The following is a 15,578-nucleotide window of genomic DNA, read 5'->3' as shown; positions in this document are numbered from 1 at the left end:
AGAAAACTCATAACCTTGAACCAAATCCTGTAAACTGCACAACCGACACTCACCCACTATGACAATTACCCTTATTTATTATTAGTAGCCATGCTTTATAGATAGAGAAAAGCACTGTCAATCATCTATTATGATTGAAAAACAGTACAGTTTAAAGTTTGGTGTAGAGTCTAAACACAAGCCTAATGTGGCTAACTTTGAAATGTTACCTTGGCTACTTCCAAGTAGCAATATAATTTTCCTATGATAGGCCATCTGATTTGCTTTGTGACCACTGCCCGGCTTTCTGAGGTGCCCATAAACCTAAAACATTTTGAGAAAGTTTGTGATATCTAAAAGAGCAAGGTGATTATTGAGCAGGTATGTGAATGGCACATGAAAAGGTGCTCTGCATCATTAGTCATCAGGGACACTCAAAACCACAAGAGATACCATTTTACTCCCAGTAGAATGGCTACATTTAAAAAGACTAACAATATTAAATGTTGGGAAGACATGGAGCAATTGAAACTCTCCTACATTAATAGTGAAAATATAAAATGATATAGCCACTTTGCAGAACTATTTGGCAGTTTCTTAAAAAGTTGAGCATACTCTACTTATGTCCATACAAACATGACTTAGCAAGTCCATTCCTATGCATTTTCCCCAAGAGAAACAAAAATCTGTCCACAAAACAACCTATACACAAATGTTGACCTAAGTCTTGTTCATAAGGCTCAAACATGAAAACAACCCAAATGTTCATTAATGGGAAAATGAATAAACAAATCGTGGTTTTTGCAAATTATGCAAAAATTATGCGATAGAATACTACTTAGCAATAACTAAGTTATGATAGTTAATGAAATTAACTACTGATACATGCAAATACATAGAATAATACCCAGAATGCTGAGCAGGGAAAAAATATTTAAACTCCCACCAGCAAAGTCTTCTCTGATTCTGTAGAACTGTAATGGCTTCTCAAATAAACTTATTACACTCAGGATACAGAATTGATAGACTACAAAACTTCCCTGGTAAATTCTACTCAAGTCAATTTAATTAAAATAAACTTGATTTGCAAAGTCACAAATTCTTTGTGAGTTTTGAAGATTTAAGGCAAATAATTTTTTGTTTTAATCTGTTAGAAAGTAACAAACTCACCAATCCTTCCTTTTTTGTGAATATGACCAGGCATGATACCAATTTTACATTCTCCAGGCTGAAAGTAAATCATAGTTTCAGAAAAGTTAAAAAAAAAAGTCACTCACAGGTCATACACACAAATATACTTGCATTCACTCAAAGCTGTTTAGCCTTGTGAGAGGCTTAATTTGGGTTTCTTTTCATGTTTTGCACTCACATTGATGACTCCGGGGCAATTGGGCCCAATTAGCCTTGTCTTTCCCTGGTGCAGCAATTTGTGCTTAACTCGGACCATGTCCTGCTGTGGGATACCTTCAGTGATACACACAACCAAGGGAATTTCCGCCTCAATAGCTTCATTAATAGCAGCCGCAGCAAAAGGCGGAGGAACATAAATGACAGAAGCCGTTGCTCCTGTCTGTTCTTTGGCCTGAAACATTAATGATGAAGCACGTTATTATTGGTTAAATCATAAACATTGTAAAATAAATTCAATACTATCATTTTAATAATGTCTTGGGGTAAAGAAAAGGACTACCCAAAGACATAGCATTCTTCCCATTCTCAAATTCACTACACTCTCAGAGTAGAGCAGAAGTAAGCATAGCCCTTTCTCAGCCCGCTTTGAATGCCACTGTGAATCGAAAGCTTCTGTGACATCTAGACTATGGCATGTCAGTAAACCTAAAAGCATCCTGACAGTGAACAGAGTCAAAGGAAGCCAACATATCATCCACAAATGATGCCAGAGGTTAAAAATAATTTTTTAAAACTCTGTTCAAGATGATAATAAAGAGGGGGAGACAAAAAAATATTAAAACTAGTATGAAACCAAAAGAAGTCAAACCATGGCACGTAGGTACTTGACTGAAAAGTAACTACAGTACATAGTTCTCTACCTCCAAAGGCTACAAATACTGCCAGAAGCTAGACTGTGACAACAGCAAATATTGTGCTAGGAAATCATATAGATGAAAGGTACCAACCCTACTCATTCAAAAATCTCTTTGTAAGAGCAGAATGGGTGAAAAATAAACAATATCTGTCAAAAAAAACTTACAGAATATTCCAAACGCCACAACTATTTTTGTCACTATAACAAATGGATTGCTTAGCAACAAGACTTTCTTAAAAAAAGCAAACAAAGGCTCATAACAAAAGAAAAGTCAACCTGGAGAAACTGTGAAAAAACATCTCCTCTCTATATTTTGAAGTTATAAAATCAGCCATAATAGAATTTAAGGCAGGAAGGACTTTAAATTTGTGCCTTAAAAAATGTAATGCTTTAAAACACAGCTTAAAAATATGCATAAGAAGAGGAGAAGAACACATTTAAGGCTGATCAACACATCATCCCGAAAAACTAAGTTTATTTCTTAGATTTTTTAAAATTAAATACCCAATAATTAACACTACAGTTTCTTTTAAATACTATTAGTCTTGTAAATATTCATATAAGAGTAAAAAGAGAGTGAAAGACTACACACTAAGCTTAAGTTAGCTCCCTACAGAGGCAAAATCTGAAATGTTGAAGACACTAAAATTTAATTTTACTTACCTTTTATACCATCTGCATTTTTACAAAAAGCACGTATCAGTTTTGTAACAAAGAATTAAAGTTTAATTCAAAAATAACTTTTAAAGGTATTATTAAGAAATCTGTAATTTGAGAATTTAGGACACTGTGATCTGTAAATATAACTCCAAAATTTAGTTTCTTCACATGGGACCACTCTTTACTCTGAGCCATCCTAAGCGTGCCATTTATCAGCTGTCAGACCATGGGCAAGATCTTCAACCTCATTGCACTAGTAACATCCTTACCTTTAAAATGAGAAGGATAACAGCACCTACCTCCAAGGGTTGTAGTGAGGCCTGAACGGGGCAATCTGAATGAAACACCTAGCACAGTGCCTGCTGCACAGTCCCCACTAAGGAAGAGTTAGGGGGTGGTTGCTGACATTTGTACTAACATACTGGAAGAAGAAAAATAAGGCAATGATAAAAAGACAAACAGAAGCCTGGCCACAGCACTTCTTCCCCTAACAGCTGATGCATACCTAGAAACACAAATGACACACCGGTTTTGAAGGCAATTCAAATTTCTCTAGGTTACTGAATTTTCAAACAGCAAGTGACTCTCCCAAAAGAAACACAATTAAGATCTCTACCCAAAGAATGCTCACTCTTCCCTTGCTTTTCTTGTCTTGCCAAACTCAGGTAGCATTAATTACCTCCTTCACAGTGTTAAAGACTGGTAAACCCAGATGTGTCTGGCCTCCTTTCCCTGGAGTGGTTCCTCCAACAAGTTTGGTGCCATACTCCAATGCCTGCTGGCTGTGAAAGGTGCCCTGAGGGGAAAAAGCACAAGATCCATGAGAAACAGCAGACTGGAAAGCCCAAGAGAAGCAAAAGCAATCTTAGCAACTTAGGAGAAGAAAAACAAATAGGTTAACTATTCCCAGACGTAACTACAGGAAGCATGCCCATCTATTTACTAAACATAGCTTTGAAGTTTGAAGCAAAACAAGCCTCTGAAAAGCCAAAATAGCTATAAACAGGGGCCTCTTTGATTCCCTGTTCTCAAACTTGGCTGGTGATCAAAAACTCCCTGTTTCTCAACTCCTCATGTGCTCACACTCCTCAGTTTAAATTCATGGTAGATCATTACCCTCCCACAACGACCTTGGCTTTCTCTCACTTCAACTTAAACATCTAGCAAAACCACAACCTGGGTTAAATCCAATTTTCCCCTACTCTAAGCCTAGACATGTGCAGCCAAAAAGTGGCTAGAGGAAAAAAACAAAAGAAAAAAAAACATGTCAACTGGTCTAATTTTAAATGAATGATCACTCACCTTAAGTAAGCCTTTAATACCGCCCAGTCAACAACCTGTATTTCTCTATCCATTCACTTTTACTCCTCAACCTCAGCATTACTGACATTTTGGAAGGATGACTCTTTCTTATGAGAGGTCATCCAGTGCCTGGTAGGACATTTAGCAGCATCCCTGGGCTCCACCCATTAGATGCCAGTACCACACCCTCCTAACTGTCATAACCCCCTCCAGTTATGACAACCAAAAACAGCTCCAAGGATTGAAAGATTCTTTTTCACTAGGCTTCTGGGGCTCTACTTCCCCTGGTTTTCCTCTTTTCTTTTTCTCTCCTTAACTTCTCTTTTTCGTCTAAATTCATGCCCTTGGTGATGTCATCCCTTATCATGGCAATATATCTCATCCATATGGTGACCCCTTCACATACACAAAGACACAAACACCCCACTTATCTAAGCCTTGAACTGCATACTCACATTATCAACTACCTACCTGATACCTCCACTTTGAGAACTAGCAGGCCTCTCAAACTCAACATGTCCAAAACTGAGCTCCCAATCATTCCCCTCCATCTACCCCACCTCATTTAAACACAACTTCACTCCTTACAGATCATCACATCAAAAATACCGAAGTCATCTTCTCTTGTTCATATATCTCATATCCATTAGCAGATCTTATTGCTCTATCTTCAAAGTATAATCGACAACTCCTTCCCCTTCTACTGCTATCACATTGGTCTAAGTCACTTCAACCTTGATGGGTTATTGGTCTTGCTCCCCTTCAATCTAATCTCCACAGCAGCCTGAGTAATCTGGTCAAAACATAAGATCACAGCATTCCTCTAATCAAATACTCAGATTGTTTTAGATTTCAGTCAAGTAAAAGCCAAACTCCATATACTGGTCTACAAGTTAATCTACAAGCTGTCTCTCCACATCAGAGTCACATACCTGCCTGCTGATTACACTCCAGCCATGCTGACCTTGCGGCTTCCACACACAGCAGGCATATGCCTGCCTCATGGCCTCATTGTGCCCTCTGCATGGAATACCTTTCCCTAAATATCCTCTTGGTTCACTCCCATGTCTCCTTTACATCTTAACTTAGAGATCAGGCCTTCCCTGACCACCTGAAATAAAATCTCCTTCTCCTCCATCCTAACCACCAGGACTACACAAACTCCTCCTTTCCCTGGCTTATTTCTTTTTTTTTTTAACTTTAAGTACATAAAGGTTTATTTCCACAGGCCTCAGGAAATGGGTAGAAATCACAGGACAATCTCTCTTCCCACCAGAAAAAGTTGCACATTTTGGTAAGTGTTTGTCCTAGAGGGAAAAAACTGAACTTTATATTAGCAGTGCTTTGCAAGATTCTTATATAAATCAAGACCTAAACCAGCCTGCAATGGAGGTTTTAGTCCTCTGTTCAGGTGCCTGGACAGAAGCCATAGCTGATGAGCATGACAGGGAAAAGGAGACAGTGAAGACAGGTAACAGAAACCTAGCAGGCAAGGAGGATTCAGGAATGCCAGACTCCTTGGAATGGTGTGTTTTTTCCTTTTTTTCCCTTTTAAGACATCTCTGTAGAAGGTGCTGGGCAGGAATCTTAGAGAAAGAAAGGGTCCAAGACTCCTTTAACTGCTCTGGATGAAGGGCACTGCCACAGCATGGTAGAGGCAGACCCAGGATGGAATAGAGAATAAAAGGAATGCTTATAGGGAACAATTTTGTGTAGAATGCTAGATGGCCAAGCCTCAGCCTTTGGTCCAGTGCAACCCTTGCCTCACTTGTCAATAGTAAAAAATTAGTTTGGTTAGAAGAACCATCTGGAAACACACCAGCTTCTGCTACCTTCATGCTCATTGTTAGAAAAAGATTAACCAGTGTGAACATTCTGATCTGTTAATTCCTGGGACTGTTTTCTTCTCAATGGACTGTTTGTTGGTAGAATAAATGCCCAAAAGCTCAAAGCTAAAATGCATCATCAGTCCTGGTTGGCAGTTCCTTAAGAATGGACTGCTGGCATGGTTGAGCTGATATGGAAAAGCTGAACCTTCCTGCAGAAGATCAACTGATCTGCTATTCCACCCCAAATCTCAGCCTGAGGTATATTTCAGTGAAGGCAGGTAGCTGTGCTTCTCAAAGCAGAGAAGCAGTTTTAAGAGCAGAAAGGTGGAGAAAATCTAGAAAAGAATCGTCTTGATACAGATCTATCCCATGGTGTGAAGGGAGGGCAAAGAATCCAGTGGCACTTTACTTATCCAGCAATTTCTGTCACTGGGGTGACCAACTTCTGCCCATTCCATAGGGTCTTGAACTGCTTAGGAACTGGGAATTCATTAAAGCCACTGCCTTCTGTAGGAATGAGGACGTTCTTCTCAGAAGATTTGGCAGTGACTGTTTCACAATCCAGGGAATTCTTGCTCAGGTAAGCATGGCAGCCATCTGTTTTGTTAATGGAAATGGTTGGCACTTTACCCATTACCTGAACTTTGACATCCTTACTGTTGATTATTTCCACAATGCCCACTACATCATCAAATACCAGGCCAAGTTTCTTGGAGTTATCTACTGCAATGGAGTTAATTTTGTTCTTGATTTGCAACATCGTGTTGACACACTTGTAAATGTAAGCCACCTGTTTCAGCTGTGTCATCAATCACCAGGTTGGAAACATTTTCCTGATTTTCCACTCTCCACTTCTTGCCCTCCAGTTCAAGTACACCTGGCTCCTTCTTTGCGGCTGGTTTGGGGATGGGCTGGTTTGGGGTTTAGGTACAGAGAATGGCTTGGGGCCACTGTCTACTGGTCCACTCTGAGCCTTCAAGGTAGGGTTCTTGTGAGTCTTCATGTCAACAGACATGTGTTTCAGGGCATGTGTGATGCTCTCCCCCTGATTAATCTGCATAAACAGTGCTGAACGGGAGGCAGATTCATCTGAGCCTGAACTGGTAGAGACTGGTGGAGGGCGGCCTGGTGGTGGGGAAGGAGGATCTGATCCAGCAGAGGGTCCAGAAGGCAGTCCACTCAGTTCTTTTGCCACAGGCCCCGTTTTGTTCCATACCAGTTTGGTGGTATGGAACTCCTTAATGTAAGCCTGCAGCTCTGTCCATATACTTAAATAAGCTTTGACCCAGTCTACATGCTTCTTATCCACATCTTTGTACTCTTTGAGGACTCAGTTTGTATAAAACATGGCAGCATCATTCATTTCTTTCACATAAGGGCCAGGCTTGGGAGCCATAGCCACCCAGCCCAGGGCCTGGATGCTTTCGCTGACAGCTGACAGGTGATTAAACAACTTGCTGCCTTGCTTCTCACTTCTTTGATCTGCTCTGAGATGGGTGCCAACAAATCAGAAAACTTATTATCTGCTGGCTGTTGACACTGAGAAGCTGTAACCAAGAGAACTCGCTCCAACTTCAAACCTGTGTGGACCATCTCCACATGTTTCTGCATGTCTCCCCCAGTCTCTTTAATGATCTTCAAGTACTCTGTCACAGGACCGCCAAGCAGCGAGTCAAATGCCTGCACATAGGGAGTTGCTCCTGCTTTTGAAGGACGGTCTCGATACCCACAGTGCATGTCAGAGGTATGGGATACTGCCACCAGGTGGCCCACCGCCCTCTCCAATCTTTCTACCAGATTTTGCATGTCAGCCAGAATGTACCACCTCCGGACTTCAATCAGCCACTCTCCACTTCCGGCAAGAACCACCCAACTATCTCCCTGGCTTATTTCTTCCAGAGCAATTGTACTCTCTAACATACCACATAATCTACTCATTGATTTTGTTGATACATTCCCCCCCAACCACTAAAATGTAAATTCCATGAAGACAGTAATTTATGTCTACTTTGTTCATTGCAATATGACACCTAAATCAACATATAGTAGGCACTCAATAAATAGTTGTTGAAAAATGAATGAATCTATGTGGTCATTCAAAATGTGGTCCCAAATATTGATGTTCTATTAAAGGAATAAAAATTAGGGCCTTAAGAAGGACTTCAGAAATTTTGATTGAAATTCTATTTCAAAATAGGAAACTTGGCCTCAAGCATGTTAATTAATTTGTCTAAAGTCAGGGGCAGAGTTTTGAAAGAACCACAGGCCAGTGTTCTCGCTCTTAAAACAGTGCTATTCAAAGTATAGTATGCAGACTCTTGCTGCTCTGCAATGAGGTAAATTTTACTTTACTTAAAAAAAGTAAAAATGTTTGAAAATATAGCAGTATGACATTGCTACAGCTTTTATTGTACTTTACAAAAATACTGATCTATATTAGTCTGAAAATTAAAAACAAACACCCACACGGGGTTTTTGCTATAGACACTGAGAAGCACTGCCCTAGACTACACTGCCAGGTAAATTCAAAAGCACCAAATTTTAATCATAAAGTAGTGATAAACAGGAATTACACAGCTATTCAAAATAAGCTTATTTTCCTTAGTTTTACCATGATCACCAGCCAGTATACAATTAGGAACAGGAATAATTTTAGCAGCTTATAAAGCCAGCGTAAGAAACAAGATGGCACCCAATGGAAATCTGCATTGCTGAAACCTACCCTAAAATACAAGGATTTTTCATTTGTTATGTGGAACAACGTGTGTACAGAGAAAACAAACTAATAAGACAATATGCAGATTTACTGTGGAAGTAAGCTATAAATTTCAGACCTCATCATTAAGTCTATAATGAATCTGAATCAACAAACGTAACTGAGGGAATTAACATTCACTCACTTTAAAAACAAAAACAAGGAGAGTGAATGAGAAACAATGTAAATGTAAGTATCTGAAAAACACTAAAACTACCCTTGGATTTAAATATTTAGGCAAACCATCACCTAATTTAGAATATGGAGACAGTTCTCAACAGTGCTTACACCATGGGCAATGGTTCTTATAAAAAAGCCCACAGCTTAAAATGTCACAGGGTCATATAATATTTTGCAAACAGAAAAACAAAATTATATATAATAAATTTATATGGGAAATTTGGGTTAATCAAACATCTTCTGATTATAGGCTAATAATATTAATATATAACAAAAAATAGGCTGAATATAACATCAATTGGGAAGGGGATGATAGAACACACTTCAAATCTTGGATGAAGCTCTTCTTTCCTTAGAATGTATGTAACGGAAGTGACATACATATAAGACATTTGGCTATCAGAATACACCTTTTTTTCTTGAGACAGGGTCTCACTCTGTCATCCAGCTGGCATTAAGTGGTTCAATAATGATTCACTGCACCCTCAACCTTCTCGACTCAAGTGATCCTTCCACCTCAGCCTCCAGAATAGCTGGAACCACAGGCATACACCACCATACCCAGCTAATTTTTCTATTTTTTTTTTTAGAGATGGGGTCTCACCATATTGCCCAGGCTGGTCTCAAACTCCTGGGTTCAAGCAGTCCTGCTGCTCTGGCCCCATAAAGTGCTAGGATTACAGGTGTGGGCCACCACACCCAGCCATTTTTACCAGGAACAAAATTTCAGGGTTTAGTGGGTGCTTCATTTTTTGTTATTGGTAGGTTTTTTTTAAGGTTATTGAGGAATGGAAGAAGAAAAAGAAGAAAAGTCCACTGCAACACATTTGTGTGCTCAGTTATTTCAGAAAAAAAGTAAAAAAGCAAAAGAACCATTTTATATGAAACTACCTGCTAACTGCAGTCTACAGGATTTGGCCCACTGACTGGTTTTGTAAATTAAGTTTTATTGGAACACACACAGGCCCATTCACTGACATTATTTTCTATGGCTGCTTTTGCTTTTATAATGCTTTTGAGTAGCTGTAACAGAGACTGTATGACCCACTAAACCTAAAATATTTACAAATTGACCTTTTGCAGAATAAGTTTAGTCACCTCTGCTCTAGATTACCAAAACACTGAAGAATTGACTTGACAATTCTTTTAATTACAGAAAAATCATTAACCTTAAATTACAAAAAAAATTATTGACTGCTTTTATCTTGCCATATCTCCTTTAATAATAAAGAAAGGGATATTTTGGGTTAAGACACTTAGAGTATACTGATTATACTCGAATTGATTTGGTAGTACTTCCTCATTTTAAAAAATTCTGCACATCTACTATGGTGGAAGTATAAATCTGCTCCAATGTTTTAAAGTTCAATTTAGCTATGAAAAATTTAAATACACAGACCATATGATATCCAATTTTACTTTTAGGTATCTATTTTATAGATATATACATTATATATATTATATGCTGGATAACATTATATAAGTATAGTTCTGTATAATAAACAGTACAAAACACATATTCTATAAATACGTTTATATGCACAAGAAAAATATCTGAAAGGATACATGCCAATTGATTAACAGAAGGAATTCCTGGGGAGTAGAAAGGTAGGAAAATGGAAAGGAGATTCTTAGGTGGCATTTTATTACAGAATCACATCACAGATATATTTTCACTCATACAAAATCTATGATGTGAACAGGAAAGAGGATGAGACAATGAATATAAATAAATGAGAATAAATTAAAACACTTCAGGGAATTTTGCCTGGTAGTCCCAATCATGGTCCCAGAGAGAGTATAAGTTGGGAAAACTCAGTGGTCTGGTTCTTCTGCTTGTCTCACTATCCAAGAGACTCTGTGGGTTTGAACATTTCTCCACACTGAATATGGATTCTGTATTTAACAATATGTTTTTTTTTGTTTGTTTGTCTGTATAAAACCTAAACACAAGAATCTAGTTTACCTAGTGCTCAAAGAAACAGTTATCTGTTTCAACATCATAGGAAAACCAAGTGTTGTATTTGCTGAAAGAAAGTATGTTGGCCTCCAATACAATATAGTCCTAGTAAGCATGCAATATACTCCTTCGCAAAGTAAGTTTAAATAAAATTTTTATGCTATAGGCTGACAATAGCAACTAACCGCCTCCTGACATACAACCCCATTGCTGTACAGTATATTTTTCTGCAACAATCTGATATATTTTTTGTGATATTAAAAATAAAAAAATAGTTAATTTGTTATATCTCTAGTCTAGTCTACATTTGAAAATAAAAATCTAGATACACATACCTGTTTGCCAGTGAAACCCTGGCAAATAATCTTTGTATTTTTATCAACGTAGAGATGTTTCCGAGAAGCTGTATAGGAACAATGCCGAATTCCATTCTGTGGTACTAAGAGGTTAAAAAAAAAATGACACATTATAATTTTTCTAAACTTTGAACCACAATTCAACTTGATCACAAGAAAACATCCTGTAATGCACAAGCTATCTTGTGATCATGGCAAACCTAAATGCCACCTTTTAAATATGACACAGAGACCACAGAAAAAAGTTAGAAAAACAAACAAAAAAAGACATTGTTCCATTCGCCAGGATCCCCTCTTTATCAAGAACCACGATCTTGTTGTTTGTTCTGAACTGAGAAAGAAAAAGCTGAGAAAGAAAAGAAAAAGTTTATCATTTTTATTTTCTAGGAAAAAAAATCTGGGGCTCACAGATAAATGGTTCAAATTAAATCCAGGGACTGAAAACTGTCACCCCCATTAATAATGTTTACTAAACAGCCACATGGTTTCCCATTTGACCCAAATTTTTAAAGCCTAATACCTTTAAATAGGTAAGCTAAGAGGCAAACTTTGTCAAGAATACAAGTAAAAATCGCTCAGCAATTCATTCTCTAGTATAAACAGCATATTAAATGTTAAGTCATAGAATAAAACGTATCTAAAATACAATCCAAAATCACTTAATCTCTTCTGATATTAACTCACATATAAAAGAAACAGGGATAAAATAAATAGGAAAGTAAACAAGAGAAGAAGCAGCATGTGGAGAAAAAAAAAAGAAGACCTAGGTTGAGAAATCTAAGTAGTTACTACAACCAGCTCCCCACATTTCAAAAAGCAGTAGGAAGAACATAGATGACAAAATTGTGTGCTACTTTCTAAACCTCCATTAGTACTATCAACATGCCTTTTCTGTGACCCATCCCCGGCCCCTTCAAAGTAGCCAGGCCTTCTACCTATCATTGTGGTCGCCCATGAAGCAAGTCTAAGAAAAGAACATAAGGAGTAATCTTTATTGAACAACAAAAAGAACATGCTGTCATGTACTTGCCCAGAGTCCACTCCATGCCTTCTGCCTTAAATCACTGCCTCATGTCCACCTAAGTCCTGACCTCACACTCCGTAACTGAAAGATCAACAAATCTGCTTCTGGGAGAGTATTTGGAATCCCTTATACCTCCAGGAAGGACACAGGTTCAGATTTAGCCCTTACCACCTGGGTAGCATATCGTGCACACGAAGAACTGCTAGGTAACAGACAGCTTTCTCACACTGGACTGTGCTCAACAAGGGGCCATTAGAGAGCTTTGCAGGTCAAGGTCTGGCATAGCAGTCACAGCTAAGCATTTGACTCTAGGCTAATGGACACAGCAGGGATTTGTGGCCTGAGACCCTAGTCCTACTGAGCTATGCAGCACAGCTCACCCTCACCAGTGCTGTCACGTGAGACCCATTCTTGCCCTTGGCTCCTACTTCTCCCAGATGAACACCTACAACCATGATATTTGTGTAGAAGCTCCACCCTTTCCTACCCTGCTACAATTCCTGACTAGTGGCAGAATCGGCTTTACCAGTCCCTCCCATTCCTAGAAACGTCAACGAATGGTCATATCATATCATAGTTTTCAGACAAGAAGGTAGAAGATTTGATTATAAGATCAGATGTTATGATCAGGATATCTGGAGTCCCTACTTGTTAAAACAAAATACTTTTTGTAGGTAAAGTTTGGTTTCTTCAAAGAACTCTTATACTCATTAACTTAACAAAGATCAGACAATTCTCTTCTCCCTCCACAGGAGACGTCACCCTGAGAAAATCCAGGTCTGTCGGTGTCCCTAAAGCACAGCTACAATAACAGACCAATGAAAATCTCTACTTTCTTATAGTAACTCCAGAACTCCTGGATCAATTCTATGGAGCTCAAGATGTTATAACATCAGATCTTTGGTGCTCATAAAAAGTATATCAGAAGTGTGATACACAGCAGCTCAACTCCCAATCCCCTGGCCTTTTTGTATTACTCAGTCAGTGCAATGCCCCTGAGAGCCTACAGCATCTAATTAAGTAAATCTTGGAAAACTTCTAATGCATAAATGTAGATGTGTGTGATCTACCCATGTACGTACCAGGCCTAAGCTCATACAGATCCACTTCTAGATAAGCTGGAACTAATAGACTATTATCATCTTAGAGGCTCATTCATGTGTGATCTCCCCATCTGCACCAGGCTTAAGCTCATACGGACCCACTTCCAGATGAGCTGGAACTAATAGACTATTATCATCTTAAAGGCAAATCCAAAATATGTATTCAAAAGCAAGGAAGTGAAATTCTTGATCACATTCCATCCTGACAAGAAACCTGTATGATGCCAGACAAGGTTATCATCTGGTATTGAGTTCATCATTTATTTAGTCAACATTTAGGGAGCACCTACACCACCATAATGCCACATAATGCAGGTGTTAAGGATAAAGTGATGAATGACAGTATCTCAGTCCTCAAAGAACTCACAATCTATCTGAACTGACATAAAAGTGGGCCACAACTGTGTGGCGTGTAAAGTACCAAAATAAGAAAAAGCCTTGGGCATTTGGGATCCCTATTCAAGGTAGAGAAGTCTATGTATGTGTGAGAGGTGGGAGGGTGGAGCTAAGGAATGAATCCCTCATTGAGATTACCTCCAAATTGAAACCTAGGCTAACAGTAGTTCACTGCTAAAACCCCAAATAAGTTCACCTCCAAGCTCCTAAAGAAAGGAAAGAGATTCATTCAGCTTCTGGGCCACTGTTATGACTTCTCCCCAACTAAAGCCTCTCTTCAAACTTCTGCCCCAGCCCTGGCCCATGCTACCTAACTTGAGCCCGTATCACCTAAACTGATAGCTGCCCCTGCACAGTAGGAATTAACTTGTCACAGGAGATCCAGACAAGGAATTATGGACCATCATATGCTTCCTTCTCTAGAATACTGCTCTAAGATATGTTAGGCTAGCCAAAGGAGGAATGCTGGCAAACAGAGCAGCCTCTAAAACCCAGCAGAAAACCTTAAAAAGCCCAGCAAGCCCTGATTGTATAGCATAATCACCACAAATGCCTTTTGAGTCCCAGAAACTCAACCTATGCCAGAAGATGAACCCATGCTACCCCAGGCTCTTTATACCAAGCATGCTCTCCAACCTGTTATGGCTGTAAGGAGGACCTAAAGGCGAGTTGTGTTGTAATACTCCTCCCCTTCATTTCTGCCTCCTCAACAGCTTAAGGTAACACACCCCAGAAACAACCAACTCTCAGTCACCTGCCACTCCATGCTACCATGACACATCTAACAATTGGTGGATCTATTTGAGGCAATACTGTTAATCAAATCAATGATAAGTCTTACTATTGCTGACATCATAGAATGAAGGAAATTCTTTGTTGCTGTGTTTGCATTCAAATGGAAATAATGCAAAATATGCTTACATTCCAAGTAAAACTCACCAAATTTTAAATCACTCTCATTCTCCTTATTCTCCCCCACCTTAAATAATTTAAGGCCCAGAATTTCAGGCTGGAGGTTTCCCACAAAAGCAGCCTCCCCACATCTCCACTACTGCAGGTCTTCACCTTCCCTCCTAGAATCCTTCCACTACTCTCCTTAATTTGGGCTGGTAAAGAGCACAAACCTCTAGCTGCTGTAAATATTAAATCAAATTTATATATTTTGACTATATATTTTCCCTAATTCATTTCTTTTCTACCCAAATTATCTATGAAGTACCTTAAGCAATTAAAAACAGCCTACTCCACTTCTGCTCGAGAATGCAAAGTAGTTCACAGTGCAAATCTTCCACTGTCCACTGCTTAACCAAAGTACTTCACAGAGCAAATCGTCCACTGTCCACTGCTTAATCATATTTTGGTTTTAAGTACAAACCTGATCTCTGTGACAAAGCCACCAAGTTACTAGAGTGAGTGATTTCCTAAAGTGAAATTTAGAACAGAAGGCATACATTAGTGGCCAATCTTACAAATATCTCTTACATTTCAATTAAAGATTTAATGTCCTCAACTTCCTGAGAATTTTGCTTACATTAATCCATATAAATTAACATTTAAATAGAACATTAGAGTCAGGAATTCCTAAATCTTCACGATATACACGATTTATTAATATAATGGGGAATTTTAAAAAGGATCCAAGATTATGAAGAACAGAAGCTACACTTTCATGTGGTATACAATTAATACCATCACACAGCATACTACTGAATGCATACATGTTCTTGCTGTTTTTACCATATTATTTCTAAGTAAAATGTCTAAGGTTAAATTTACTTCAAGATTATTTCAAGTACCATCTAAATACTTTTAGGACTGCTAACTGTGAACTTCATGAGTGTCAGGACCATGTCTTATCCATCTTGATGCCTATGGTATATGGCCAGTACCTTATAAACAGCAGGTGCATGGGAAACATTTCACTGAATTCCAGAACAAGAAACTGGGTCTCCAAGAGAAACACTGATACCAAGTTAATATGATAAGG

General features: G+C 38.6%; 1 protein-coding gene, 1 long non-coding RNA gene and 1 pseudogene across 3 annotated transcripts in view; all 3 read right to left on the bottom strand.

The window, feature by feature from the left end:
• The window catches only part of SUCLG1 (succinate-CoA ligase GDP/ADP-forming subunit alpha), a 37,160-nt gene that overhangs the window by 16,961 nt on the left and 4,621 nt on the right, over window positions 1-15,578 (bottom strand). Inside the window, exons 2-5 of the mRNA XM_002757564.6 lie at window positions 11,048-11,151; window positions 3,366-3,482; window positions 1,349-1,561; window positions 1,150-1,207 (exon numbers count right to left, since the gene is read on the bottom strand). Coding sequence (XP_002757610.3) covers window positions 1,150-1,207; window positions 1,349-1,561; window positions 3,366-3,482; window positions 11,048-11,151 — 492 coding nt within the window. The remainder of the gene's footprint in view (window positions 1-1,149; window positions 1,208-1,348; window positions 1,562-3,365; window positions 3,483-11,047; window positions 11,152-15,578) is intronic.
• LOC103787859 (adenylyl cyclase-associated protein 1 pseudogene) lies at window positions 4,311-11,149 on the bottom strand (annotated as a pseudogene). Its single transcript, XR_613609.5, has one exon. The product of XR_613609.5 is annotated as an adenylyl cyclase-associated protein 1 pseudogene (transcript).
• LOC144579247 (uncharacterized) lies at window positions 11,185-15,010 on the bottom strand. The gene is made up of 2 exons (XR_013526432.1): window positions 14,811-15,010; window positions 11,185-13,797 (listed from the first exon to the last, which is right to left on the bottom strand). It is a non-coding gene; the product is annotated as an uncharacterized LOC144579247 (long non-coding RNA).

This window comes from Callithrix jacchus, chromosome 14 (assembly GCF_049354715.1).
Source record: "Callithrix jacchus isolate 240 chromosome 14, calJac240_pri, whole genome shotgun sequence".
NCBI lineage: Eukaryota > Metazoa > Chordata > Mammalia > Primates > Cebidae > Callithrix > Callithrix jacchus.
This window is presented reverse-complemented; position numbering and strand designations above follow the sequence as displayed.